The 13,086-nt window shown below is 46.6% G+C and overlaps 1 protein-coding gene across 1 annotated transcript in view; it reads right to left on the bottom strand.

Moving 5' to 3' along the window:
* The window catches only part of TRPC5 (transient receptor potential cation channel subfamily C member 5), a 63,248-nt gene extending 62,049 nt beyond the window's left edge, over positions 1–1,199 (bottom strand). Inside the window, exons 1-2 of the mRNA XM_042876515.1 lie at positions 1,167–1,199; positions 116–514 (exon numbers count right to left, since the gene is read on the bottom strand). Of these exons, the coding sequence (XP_042732449.1) occupies positions 116–493 (378 nt within the window). The 5' untranslated portion in view covers positions 494–514; positions 1,167–1,199. The remainder of the gene's footprint in view (positions 1–115; positions 515–1,166) is intronic.
* Between the last annotated feature and the right edge of the window lie 11,887 nt (positions 1,200–13,086).

The raw sequence follows: 13,086 nt of genomic DNA, 5'->3' as shown, positions 1-13,086 counted from the left end.
TTAAGGAGTTCGTTTTATGACTCTTGAACAGCACCTTCACTGTGGAGAATCTCTTTCCTAACACAAGATTTTATTAAAGTAACAGCTTAAGTCTGAACTGAAACACCTGACCAACCTGTTTTTCACCACTTGGCTTCCTGTAATTCAGCAGCAGCTCCACAGCTCCCACCACCTCTTTCCGTATTGCATACAGCAGAGCATCTCCCACATACACGCAGTGGCTCAGAAGTAACTCCATGATCTCCAGATTTTCATTCTCTATGGCTATTAGAAGGGCACTGCGACCAAGAGGATCCATACAGTTAATGTTGATGTTGTAGTAGATCTCCGCCTCTTGTAAGGCATGTTTCACACTGGCATAGTCCCCCTTCTCCACAGCACTGAGGTAGGCCTTCTCTTCCACTGAGAGCTCTGCCTCTGCTCGCACAATCTGCAGTGGGATCCGATCTCTGTACGGTGAATAGTTTACCTTTTTGTAGTATAGCTGGGCCATTGTTCATAGTGACCAGACAACCTGTGGGGGAAAAATAAGGACACATAAGTGATAAAAACAGACAAGCAACCCTTGTCTTCTCATTATGGGGGACAAATTTACAAAGGTCTGTTGCAGTAAAAGCTTCTGATCACTTTTTAAGGTGTTTCATTTTCAACAAAATGACTGCAATGCTCCCTGACCAATCCCACATTAAGGGGCTACCTGAAAAAATTAAGGTTCCACTACAGCTCAAAAGAGAATGACAGACACCTGGTAGTTTAAATAAGGCATGGAACATTATTTCATTGGTTTCTTTTCATTCTGAAAAGGAGTGATCTTGTTTATGGATTATCTATCACCTTAATTTGGTAGATTTCTCATCTTTGTTCTTTTTTTCATTGCTTACTGTTCTTCTCTCCTACTTTTCATTGAGCCAGGTTCTCAAAATTGAAACCACCAGTGATAAGAGCTGCTGACTTACATCTCTTATTTACAGCAACAAGATTTCTTCTGATTGTTTTCACTTCTTCTCTTTTTCAATCTCTTGAAATAGTTTTCATTTTTCCATAATGTTTACTTTTCGACTAGGTCACAGAGTTTTTTTTTTTAACTATGCATGTTTTTTTTAACATAATTTCTCACTCTACATTTATAAATACAATCTAGATAGGTTGATGGAGAAAGTCCCCACCTTGTATTCCAGGAGCAGTGATGTTGCTTGTAGTCTAGAAAAGTAAGAAGTAGTAAATCCTGCCCTGGAAAGAGTGCAGCAAGGTGAAGGAATGATTGCTCCATGGCTCAGAAAGCCTAGAAGTCACAGGGAAGGCATTCACTCTCTCTCACACACACACACCAAAAAAAACCAAAAATCGATGGTAATCTACCTCTGTTTGGCATCAACAAACCACACCAAATCAGGACCAGGGGTTTAGGCAGCTGTAACTAATTCAACTAATTGGATGATCCTTTCCATTTCCTTTCCCCTGTTTCTGTAGAAAATTAGCCTGATTTTTATTCCATTTTATTTCTCCTTCCAGGGGAAAGAGGTAATGAAAAGCACGATCTTGTGGTTCAGAAGTTGAACAAGGAATGAGATGCTGGGGGTTCTACTTTCACCATCTCTCTGCTTGCCAGAAGGCAACCATGTTCAGCACAGCCTATTTGCATTTTGCCTTCAGCTCCAGAGTTATGGGCCTGGTGCAGAGGAAGTGGGTGGATCTGAGCTCCAGCCCAGCTGACACTGCAGCACAGTGGGTGGCTGCAGCACACAGCACAGTTACATCTGTGAGTTTCCTGGTGAGCCACAGATTTGTAACAAGTTTGGCATACCAAAAAAATGTGCTCTTCTAGTGTCGTGGTTCCTTACAAGCGTGAGGAAACTTTTTGTTTGTTGCATTTCAGGAATATTTCAGTTCTATGCAGATGTGCTTCAATTTGATGGCACACTTAAGATCTACATACAAACTACTGAAAATGATGATTATAGATAGATATATATAGATAGATGATTAGCTAAGCTCTGCCCCTTCCCTTCCCTTCTTGGTGAAAAATACCCAGGATAGCATTTGCTTTGCTAGCACGGCTATCAAACACCAGCACGCTCACAGCTACGGCACTGATCAATGGCAACACCAAATCCATTCCATCGGTTGCTTCAACCAATCGTTTATTTGTCACCGCTTGTGAAAATGTCCCACAGAAAGTCCTTGGCTGGACTCGGGCAGGCAAATGCCAACACTAGCAATGTCACAACAAGCACACAGCAAAGCTCCCCCTATGCACGCCCTTGGCAACGGCATCGCAGAGTCACAGTCAGCCCATGAGCTCACAATGGGCCGGGTGCCTATAAATACCCAGCAGGCCCAGCCCGCCTTGAGTCTTGCTGGCGACTCTCGAGGTGTGAGCGTCTTCCTGAGAGAGCACGAGACACTGAGACTTGGCCAGTGCGTGAGAGAGTGGAGGCGCAGAGGCTGCCGACTGCTCCGCAAGAGGCAGCCTCCAGCAAATCCATCCTTGGGGCTCCGAATCCATCCTTGGAGCCCCACAGCGCCAGGGCAGCCGCAGCCATGAGCCAGGAGGCGGCTCCCAACCGCAGGCACAAGGCGTGGGTCTGGCCGGTGGAGGCCCACGAGGACCGGTGCCCCATTTGCCTGGACCAGGTCACCGACACCATCCGCGCTCTGCCCTGCAGGCACATCTTCTGCAGGGAGTGCATTGAGGAATGGACGGCCAACAGCCCTCGCTGCCCCCTGTGCCGGCAGAGAATATTCGCCAAGCAGCGGCTGGACTGGCGCCCCTCGGCTCGGCCCCCGACCTGCTCGCCCCAGGGGAAGCTGCAGCGCGCCAGGGAGCGGCGGGAGGCAAGACGTGCCCGGCACTCCCGCAGCGTCCCACCACGCAGCCCGCCACGCAGCTGCTCCAGGTCCCCCCGCCGGCTGGTGCGCAGCTCCTCGTGGCACGGGGAGCTCCACCAATGCAGCTGCTTTGAAGAACTGCCGCGGCAGGACGAGGACCGCGAGTGGCTGAGGCGGGTGGCACGGGAGCAGCAGATGGGCGCCGGAGAGCCCGCGCGGCACCCCGACGGGCCCCCCTTGTGAGCAGGCGACCCAACCTCAGCCGGGAACGGCACAGGGATGGACCATCACTTCTGACATCACTTCCCTGCCATACTGGAGCAGACCACCAGCAGCTCCAGCTCATCCTTCCGTACCCTGCTGATCGGCCTCGGTCAGCCCACAGTGCCCAGGTTGGGGCTGCTGCTACCAGTCACCCAGGCACTGCACGGAGCCCAGCAAACGGCGGCCGAGTGGTGGAAGAACACAACATCTCCGCTACAAGGACGGCACTGGGATGGCCCTCCTGGAGGCCACAGAGAGGGCGCGGGGGGATCTGGGCATAAACATTCCAATAAACATCCACACACCCTCAAATGAGCAGTTGTTGCATCTAGTTCTTTCGGGAAGCTAAACCATAAGCCTGGAATCCCAGTGCAAAACAGGGATGGGGAATGAGGAAGGGGTCGGCTGGAGAAACCAGCCATTGACTTCCAGAACCCTGAGAGCCCGAGCTCTGTGACTGCATGGCAGCACGCACCAGGGGGGCAGAGGGCTTAAATGGCACCATGGAGTGCCATACTGAAGTCAGAGCAGGTGAGGTGTGCCCGCAGCACACAGACAGCAGCCCCTTGCAAGCAAGACAGTTGTGTCAGTCAGGAGAGTGCTGACATGGCTCGTGTTCCTCCCAGAAAACAGCCTTAGGTGCTACTGTAAGCCACAACCTGGATGTACACGATAGGCATTGAATCCAACACAGCGAGCACAAGGCCTGGCACCTGGTTTCCTTGGACAACCAAGAAAAATCTTGGACATGATGTTACTGCAACCTCTTTTGAATCATCCATGTGTAGCAGCATTTCCAAACACCTCCCCTCAATTTCTGCCTCCATAAAGTAAGAAAAGTTGCCTTCCCTTACGTAAATCTGATCTCTGCTGTTGCTACAACACTTGCAAGATGCATAACGTGAGGGCCACCCTACACACACTTTAGACTAAGCAAACCTCCCTGGGTTTTATTCCAACAAGAAACACTACAGCTCGACCAACCTCTCACGCTACATTCAGTGACACTAATTCCCATCATGGCTGTAAGCAGCTGAACCTTGGCATTCCAGCCCGCCAGCACACAGCCCAGCCCATCCTGCAGCCATCCCCTGCCATCATGGCGCAGACTCTGCCCCACCAAGCAGCTCATTACTGCTTGTGAGGCTCACCTGCCCGTGCAGCCATTCAGTCTGTACCCAGCTATGCTTACAAGCAAATCTCATGCCTCTTGCATCTGGATTCCAAGTCTTCCAGCACTTAAAGGGAGCTTAACAGGAGAGAGAGCAACTGCTCACACTGTCAGACAGAGACAGGACCGGGGGGAACAGTTTTCAGCAAAACAGAGGGAGATTTAGGTTCCACGCAAAGAGAAATCTCTTTACTCAGAGGGCGCTGAGGCCCTGGCGCTGCTGCCCAGAGGAGTGGGAGGGCCCCATCCCCAGAGGCATTCAAGGCCACGTTGGATGGAGCCTGTGATGCCTGAGCTGCCGCGTGGAAACCCTGGCCATGGCAAAGGGCTGGAACTGAGCGGGCTTGAAGGTCCTTCCCAACCGAAGCCATCACATGAGTCTAAGCATACGGAGAGATGCAGCGGTGCTTAGAATCACTCCCAGGGAAGTCTGCCGGGGAGGGAAATCTGAAAGTTTCAGACTATTAATGTGCAGTGATTCACTGCAGAGATCAGGCTACAGGAGTGAAATGCGAGTCTGTGACGTGAGGCAGGGACCTGAGGTATGGAAATGAAGCTAAGAGACAGGGCTGCAAGCTGAATGACCACATTCAGATGGCAGCATGAGATGCTTATGTGCTAGCAGGGCCATCAGTAAGTGTAGCCTTTGGGATACAGTTGTAACTGCGCCACGAAACAACTTCACCTGGAAAATGACTTGGGGCAATCTGCAAACAATGCCAAGCTGAGATACCTGTGCCCCTTGGCACCTCTGCAGATCTGCTGCTCTGCCCAAATTTGGAAGAACTGCAGCCACCCTGCAGGCTCTTTGCAGGGGCCAAAAGTGGGTCCAGTCCCACAGAAGAGCCTCCAGGACGATCTGGAGTGACGGAACGCAGCGTACCCGCACAGGGCCGCGCAGGATCCCAAACTGGGAGGAGCGGCTGATGCAGCAGAAGGCCGTGCAGCCATCCAGAGGGATCCGGGCGGGCTGGAGAAACTGCTTGAGGGGAATCTCAAGGACTGCACAAGGGCAAGTGCAAAGTCCTGCCCTCGGGGAGGAACAACCCGGGGCACCAGGGCACGTGAGGAGTGACCAGCTGGAAAGCAGCCCTGCAGAAAAGCCCCTTGGCCGCCAACGCTCTGCAAAGCACGCTTGGAGGCGGCTTTGGCAAGGGACATGAAGACTAACAAAGGCTTCCTTCCGCAAGTGCATTGGCCAGAAAAGGGAAAGGCAACGTACGGCCCCAACCAACCAATAAATAAGACAGGAAGAGCTAATGACTAACAACTGACGTGGAGGAGGCTGAAGTTAATGTTAAAATTCATAGCCCTAAGGAGGATTACACACTCCAAGAAGAATATACAACGATGATGTTCATGACCCTCCTCCAAAGACATGTTAAAAGTCACCCCAAAAGGGAACAGATTAGGCTAGGATGTGAGGGAAAGTCCTGGAGGGTGCAGAGGAATAGCAGGAAGAGAGATGAAGTAACTGAAAGGTGCTTACAGTGAGAGCGGGGTAGGTCTCTTCTCACTGCTGACAGGTGACAAGACGAGGAGAAATGGCCTCAAGTTGCGCCAAGGTAAGTTTAGGTTGGATGTTAGGAAACACTTCTTTACAGAAAGGGTGGCTAAACATTGGAATGGGCTCCCCAGGGAGGTGGTTGAGTCACCGTCCCTGGATGTGTTTAGGAGCCGTTTCGATGTGGTGCTCGGAGATACGATTTAGCAGAGGGTTACTAGAGTTAGGGTACTGTGGTTAGGCTGCGGTTGGACTTGATGATCCTTGAGGTCCCTTCCAACCTGAGTATTTCTAGGATTCTAGGATAAAGACTCACAAGACGATTTGCCCTGAATTCTTCTCATGCAATCATGTACAGCCTAATGCAGATTGTCTGCTATGCTTGGAAATGATGCATGTGAGTGTCAGAACTAATATACTTCTGCCTGGGTTACATGGACAACTTTAGCTAAACATTGAGCTTTTGAGCAACCAGTCAGGTGAGATCCAGCACAACTACAGACAGATTTTCCAAACCTGATGCCTTTCTCTCCTGAAACCAGAGAACAAAGCATCAGCCAAGCAAATGCACACACTCCAACATGGAACAAGCGACTCTAGTGACATCAAGGATCATAGTCTCTCTCATAGTCTCCTCCCAGTGTCACTGACCTCCTGGAAGCAGCATCACTTGGTGAAAGAAACAATCAACACAAGTATATCCTGGACCACTTGTTTTTTCCAGATTGGTACTACTGCCTGCTTAACAAATGAGAAGTGACAAAAAACGTTGATGAAATCCAGATAAGAAAAGGGGAAGGCAATTCTCAGATACCTACAGAGAAAAAACATGTAAGTACTTGAAAGCAGCAAAAATTAAAAGTCGCATTAAAATTTTTCAATCTGCAGAAAGCCTGAAAACACACATTTTTCCATACGACATCTCTGTCTAGAGAGGCATTTTCTACTACCTGAGTTAATATTTGAGGCAAGGGAAGTTTTTTGTTTATTTACACTTGATTGCAGGTGCATTAGAGAAAATCCAGTGGCTGGCTATCTGCAGCATAAACAAGGGCAGAAAATGGAGAGAACCACATAGCAAAGATAAGAGGAAGATCATTTATCACTCATTTTAAACTATTATCTCCCTGCAGTTGAGTCTCTCTTCCCGGTAAACTATTAGTCCAAGTCTCCAAGCCACTTCAGCCTGCCACATGCAGCTTGTGTGCTGTGTGGCAAAGAAATGAGAGCTTGAGCCTTTGAATAGCAGCCATACCTGGCAGAAACAGCTTGTCTGGCATGCAGAAGGAAGGTTTCCAACTGCATTCATCTAATGACACTAAATAACTTTTCTATCCCAGCAAAAAATTCATCCAAGACTCAGGTCAGACACAGCCATGCCCGCATCAAAAGGGACAAATTTCTCTCTCTGGAGAGAGAAATGGCATTAGAGCTGCAACTGCTGGGTTTGAGAGTCCTCCTGCCACCTGCATTTGGACCAGACTCTTGAGATGGACACATTAAGATCACAAGGGAACTGTTTTACTTCATTAGAGAGCAGCAGAAAGAATGAAAAATACCTTTTTTTCTGCTGTTTCTTGTAGGAGAGAACAACATGAAAACGGCACCAAGTTCAGATCCACATGCAGCAGCATGAGAAAGGGCAGGCTGAGCCACATGAGGCGAGGGCAGAGAGGAAAAAGGGCCAGGGAGCAGCACTGAATGGCTGCCATCCGTTAGAGGGATACGGATAATGAGGACAGATAGGCAAAGGTCTCTCAGCAGCACTGCCTTTCCCCACTGAAATTTTCATGAGTTTTCACTACAAACTTTTTTAGGAACTGCCCTCCCTTGTACCATACTTGACAAGCAATGCACACCCACACGCCTCCACATCTCATGGGAATGAGAATAACCTTCACAAAACAGAAGGAGTAAAACTGAAATGGTGGGAAACAATGCCAGTTTACAACCAGGCAACCACCAGGCCTCTTGACATCCTTCCTAGCTTTTATTTACTTTTATTTTCATTTGACTTTTCTTGATGCTGATGGAGCAGAGGAAAAGCATCTGATTGCTGAGCTCTCCGTGCGTGGAAGGAGCAGCGATTTGCAGGGGTTCTGAATTCAGCTGTAGGAGCTCATTGCTCCCAGCTGATGAGAGCAAATCAAATAGCAGATCGTGAATGCAGATCAATAGACAAGAGCTACCTTTCCACTTGATATGTCTCCATGTGAGCAGCCAACTCACATCACATGTTAGAGCAGACAACAGAACGCCCCATCTGCCAAGTTGCAAATAGAGTGGCTGGTTGTTCCCTCCCACTGGAGATTCACTCTGATACATGTTGGCAAACCTGTGTGTGTGGCTGCAAATGTCACCACAGCTTCTTGCTCAGATCTGCAGAAAGGTTTACGTGCTGGAAAGCCTGTTTTCTCAAGCCCAATAGAAGAGCTGATCTCCTGCATGTGACCTCACTCTCTCACTCCATCTTTAGTATTTCTGGGAAAGTAGTCTCCTCATTCGGTATTTCCAAGCTGGACCTTCAGCTGTGGCAATCACAGACCAGTACAGACCATTGCTGCTCAAATGGCCAGTCTCCTCCATCAAGCCCTGTGGCTGTGCATGCAACAATATCGATCTTTTTGGAAAAGGTCATAAACCTGAGTTATGAAATAGTCCATAAGGGCCACTTAGGCAAATAATATTACATTCAGTTAATGGACCAATTGAATTTGTGATTGGACCCTTCTTTTAAGTGCTCTAGATCTTATTTACTAACAATGCTTGACTGGTCTCATGCCTGCTATAATCCGAGGAAATAAAACTTACTTTATAACATTGTGCAATTGGTTTTCTTCTGCAAAGATACTCTTTTGTCCCAGAAAATTGCTTTTTCTATCAAGTTTGGTGGAAACTAGATTGCTACCCTAAGTTTCATTGCCTCTCATGACATCTCCCTATCATGCTCACCAGTCCTCTCATCAGAAGCACAAGTTTTTCCTGTACTGCTAAATGCAAGAACAGCCACCGCTCCATGACCTCGTAAGTTTCTGAATATTACAAAATTGCAATGACCTTCTGGTATATACACCAGTGTAAGTTTCCTTCAGCAAAAGCTTTATGATCTCAGAAAGTTTATATTCAACTCCTAAGTTATAAAAGATATATCATTCCCCTGGAATAAGTGCTTCCCAAAGCTTGCAGAGTTGCAGTCCAACATGAAAATGAGAAATTGACAGCTAATAAAACTGAAGATGAGTGGTCTAGTTTCAGTGCCCAAGCTGAGTGAAAGGGAGAGCACTAATAGAGAAAGCGATAAAAATGCAAGGCTGCAGTTGTTCATGATTCACATTGGTGGATACGTCCTTAGAAGATGAGGAGAAAAACTCTCTTTAGAACAATTTTTGTTCATCATCACTTAAGGCACAGTTAAGAATAAATACAGTCATTGGAGTACTGCACGTAACCTTCTAATCTGAGATTTTTTTTTTTTTTTACAGCCTTAAGCTTCAGATTATAGATTTACAGAAGCCAAAAAAGAATTCTCTGCCAGTAACTCAAAATGTCATTATTTGACTCAAGTCCCAATTGCAATTCTGCTCTTCCTGGGTAGGATGACAACTATCACAGATATATATGTTTGGTTTGGAAAGGCCAATTCTTTGGTATAATTCTCTTCTGCTGCACAGTCAATGAGTCATGACCAACTGCATATGTATGCATAGATACATATAGATATATGTATTTAAAAAATCATTACAAAAGATATCATGCACGTAGTACATTGTCAGGCTCATGAAAGCACCTGTTTTTCTCTAAGCAATCAATGAAACTTAGGTATGTAACTCAATTCTCAGTCTTCTGGCAATAGTGTGCTAAACTGTGTCAGTCCAGGACACCTATAAGGCTACCTAATGCTGGAGGATGGAAGTCTTGGCACAGCTGAACTATCTATGAGACAAAAAGCTCTCCCTACTGGACAAAGCCTTTTTGAGAGCCAGTATGACTGTGGATCAGACTTGCCAAGGACACTAGGAGCACTGCTACATCTACCACTTTTCCAATTGGCCTGACCTTGCCTTCTCAAGCTAAGGAGTAGAGTTAACTATGTATTTCAAGGGAAAATAACAATCCAATGTGATCCACCACATATGCTTAAATCCTAAAGCCTTAAAATACAGCACGTAATGTGAGTCATGTTGTCTTGGTAAAGAGCTGAAAGGCTCTCATGTTCTGGTGATGACTAAAGACTTCAGGAACCTATAGAGAACACAGTGCAACTGGCTTCAGTACCAGGCTGAGTTCTGCAGGCCTAAAACATTCCACGGGTTTTGTAGGGGCTTTTGTAGATGCAAGGCTCAACCTCGGCGTATCTCTACAGGACCAAAACCAGTTAGCAGGCAGCCAGAGCTGGTTTTCAGGGTGGAGAGACTTCATTCACCTACAGATGTAAGAACAGAAAATGTGTAGAACAAATAGAAAAAGTTTTTCTATCTGCTGCCGCCAGAAACAAAGCTGACAGGTATGTCAGCATGATAAGTTTGTTTCCACACCTGAACTGACCTGACCATAGAGAAGAACTTGCGTGATAAGCTCACACATTTAGAAAGGTCGGGCTCCTGATTCTCCTAGCCCTTCAGGCCAACTCTGAATTCTGTTTGTTCTTGCTAGGTTCTTCTGCTGAATCTATAGCTTCCATAGCTTCAGAGAGTGGGGACAAGAGCAGCCCATCACTTCACAGGACGAGGACATTGCCATAAAGCTTTTTTCTGAGGAGCTGCAGCTGGCTCCTACTGGCCCACTGCTAGCAACCCAGAAACATCACTCTTCTCTCTCTGTTCCCTATCTCCACCTGCTGAGACTGATGTGCCCTTCAGCAGAACTGTATTCCAGAAAGACATTGTCCAGTTTTAAGGTTTATACCTCTGTGACTTACATAAGCTTGTATTGCCTCAATGGCAAACTTATTTAACATGCATTTCTGAGTATTTTAACCGCATTTTAAAACACACAGAGAAACAACAATTCAGTACACACACGCTTGCTACATTTTGCGGGCAGTCTGCTTAATTCATCCAGATGAATAATGCCCTGAGCTTTAACAGTGCATGGGAAAAACACTTCTCTACCTTTCCATGGAAGAAAACAACTTGCATTTGCCTGGCTCAGTTCAGCATATTTCTGTTTCCTACTCCTCCATTTGCACACGGCTCCCAAGGCCTCCTGCCTGAGGCACGATATACTGGTGTCATATACAGGTGAAAAATCATCACAGAAACAGTACTGGGAACACCTTAATTTGTGTTACAGCCTCTGTTAGCTGCCATTTCAGCGCCTGTATAAATGCTTCTTTCAGTCCAGTTGCATACAAGTTGTTGCAGCATTTCATATAAATCTGGAAAAGCCCTGGGTATGTGGGCTTAAACCACAACCCATCACAGCCTGGGAGCAAGCCTGTACCAGGCTATCAGCCTTATACTCTGCAAGCCAATTCAACAGCAATTTCCTTTACTTAGGAAATGATGGTGAAAGTCAAGGCTTGCCTGAATTTATCAAAACAAATTCTACGTACACGTGTTCTAAATGTTTGCATTCCAGGAAAATTGCTAATGTCTGACTTCAGAGTACCTTCAGTCATCTCTGAACAGTAATAAAAAGGACAACCAGTCCTTACGTGGGTGATGAGTGTGCAGCCTTAGCAGCTCAGTGGGCCAAGAGCCATGAGTTTGGGACAAGCAGCAGCCCACCCACCTCCAAGCCTGACCACGGCAGGGTCTGGGTAGCCTAGACTTAGTTACACCTGTGCTGAAAGCAACACACAACTTCCATTACAGTGTAATGGAAAGGATGAAAGAAAAAAATCTAAGGTAAAGATCAACTGCAAAGCTCCTGTCTGGACTACTAACTGACCTCCTGGGAATGGAATGGCCTCCAGTGCATGCTTTTAGCTACTATTACAGTGAAGTATTTACAGTTTGCAATTTTCCCCCTTCTTTCCTCACAGCCACCACACAGGTGTGAGTATATAAAATGTATTGTGAGGAGCTCTCTTTTTTTTTTTTTTTTTTTTTTAAAAAAAGCAGCCCTGGAATACATTCACAGTGTGCATCTTTGCAAGTGCAGACAAAATGGAAAGCTTATTTTGCCTGTCTGACATCACTGCTCTACCCCCTACTTTTTTTGAGATGGGCTATCTATTCATTTTCCACCTTCTGAAAACAGAAAAGAGATGTCAACCTATCTGAGAAATTCTGTCAAGCAATCCACCCCATTGTCTTATTTGCTAATGCAGCACTAATGTGGCATGACATCATTATCATTTCTGTGCTATGTCCACTGTTTCTCTGCCTGCTGCTTGCAATCTCGGCCTGCTGTAGATAGAAGAGATTTTGTTCCTGTTCTCACTTCTGCTCAACAAACGTTGTAATCATTTCTTCAATCAACAAGATAATCTCTGAACATCATCTCAGGGAGAGCTGATGGCAGTATGGGCTGTTAGACCTGCCTCAGTCTAGCTGAAAGTGCAAGTAAACCACCCACTCATTGAAGGAAAATACAAGATTATGGCACACTTGTCAGGATGAGGAAAGGGCAGTAGCAGCAAGCTATAAACTACTAACAGTGACAGCTGGTTTGGCTCTGTTTCTCATCTCAGTAATAGGCAGATTTATTAGTGGTTACCAGCTACAGTTCTGAAGAAGCCATGCTGGAACTGCGCTCATCAGTACAGCAGCCATCACCTGCAGCCTCTCTGCTGACCATCTCCTGCCTGACTGCGCTGGAAAGACCCGCTACAAAATGGTGGAGACCAAGCCTTGTGGATTCCAATGGCACTGCAACCACAGCCCATCTTTGTCATCTTTTTTGCACAAGTCGGGCCTGGTGTGAGCAACCTTCGCTGCCACTTCTGTTGAGACAATGCCTCGTCTCAACACCTCAGCTGTGTGCTACAGGAGTGTGTTTCATGAGGAGATAGAAAAACCATTTGGGGGGAAAAAATCTTTGTAGAAAGAAGGTGGAAGGGAGCTTCCGATGAGAGTGATAACAAGCAACAGTCTGCAGATAAAACAAACATGCAAAGCCAAATTCCATTCATTAAGATAGCTCAGGAACCACAAACTGGACAGTTTTTGAAGATCTGCAGAAAAACCAGAGGACATAAAACATGTCCATTTACAACTGAGAAATATTCCCAAGAGAATTAAGCACATGAACCTACAAGACACAAACAAATGCTGCACAGAGCAAACCAGGAGTAATGCTGTTACACTACTGGTAAGCAAAGAAATGCATACGACACAGAGCTGCTTATATTAATGCCCTAATAAGGTTCATT

This window comes from Lagopus leucura, unplaced genomic scaffold, assembly GCF_019238085.1.
Source record: "Lagopus leucura isolate 7727_CA_CO unplaced genomic scaffold, USGS_WTPT01 Super-Scaffold_100016, whole genome shotgun sequence".
Lineage (NCBI taxonomy): Eukaryota > Metazoa > Chordata > Aves > Galliformes > Phasianidae > Lagopus > Lagopus leucura.
This window is presented reverse-complemented; position numbering and strand designations above follow the sequence as displayed.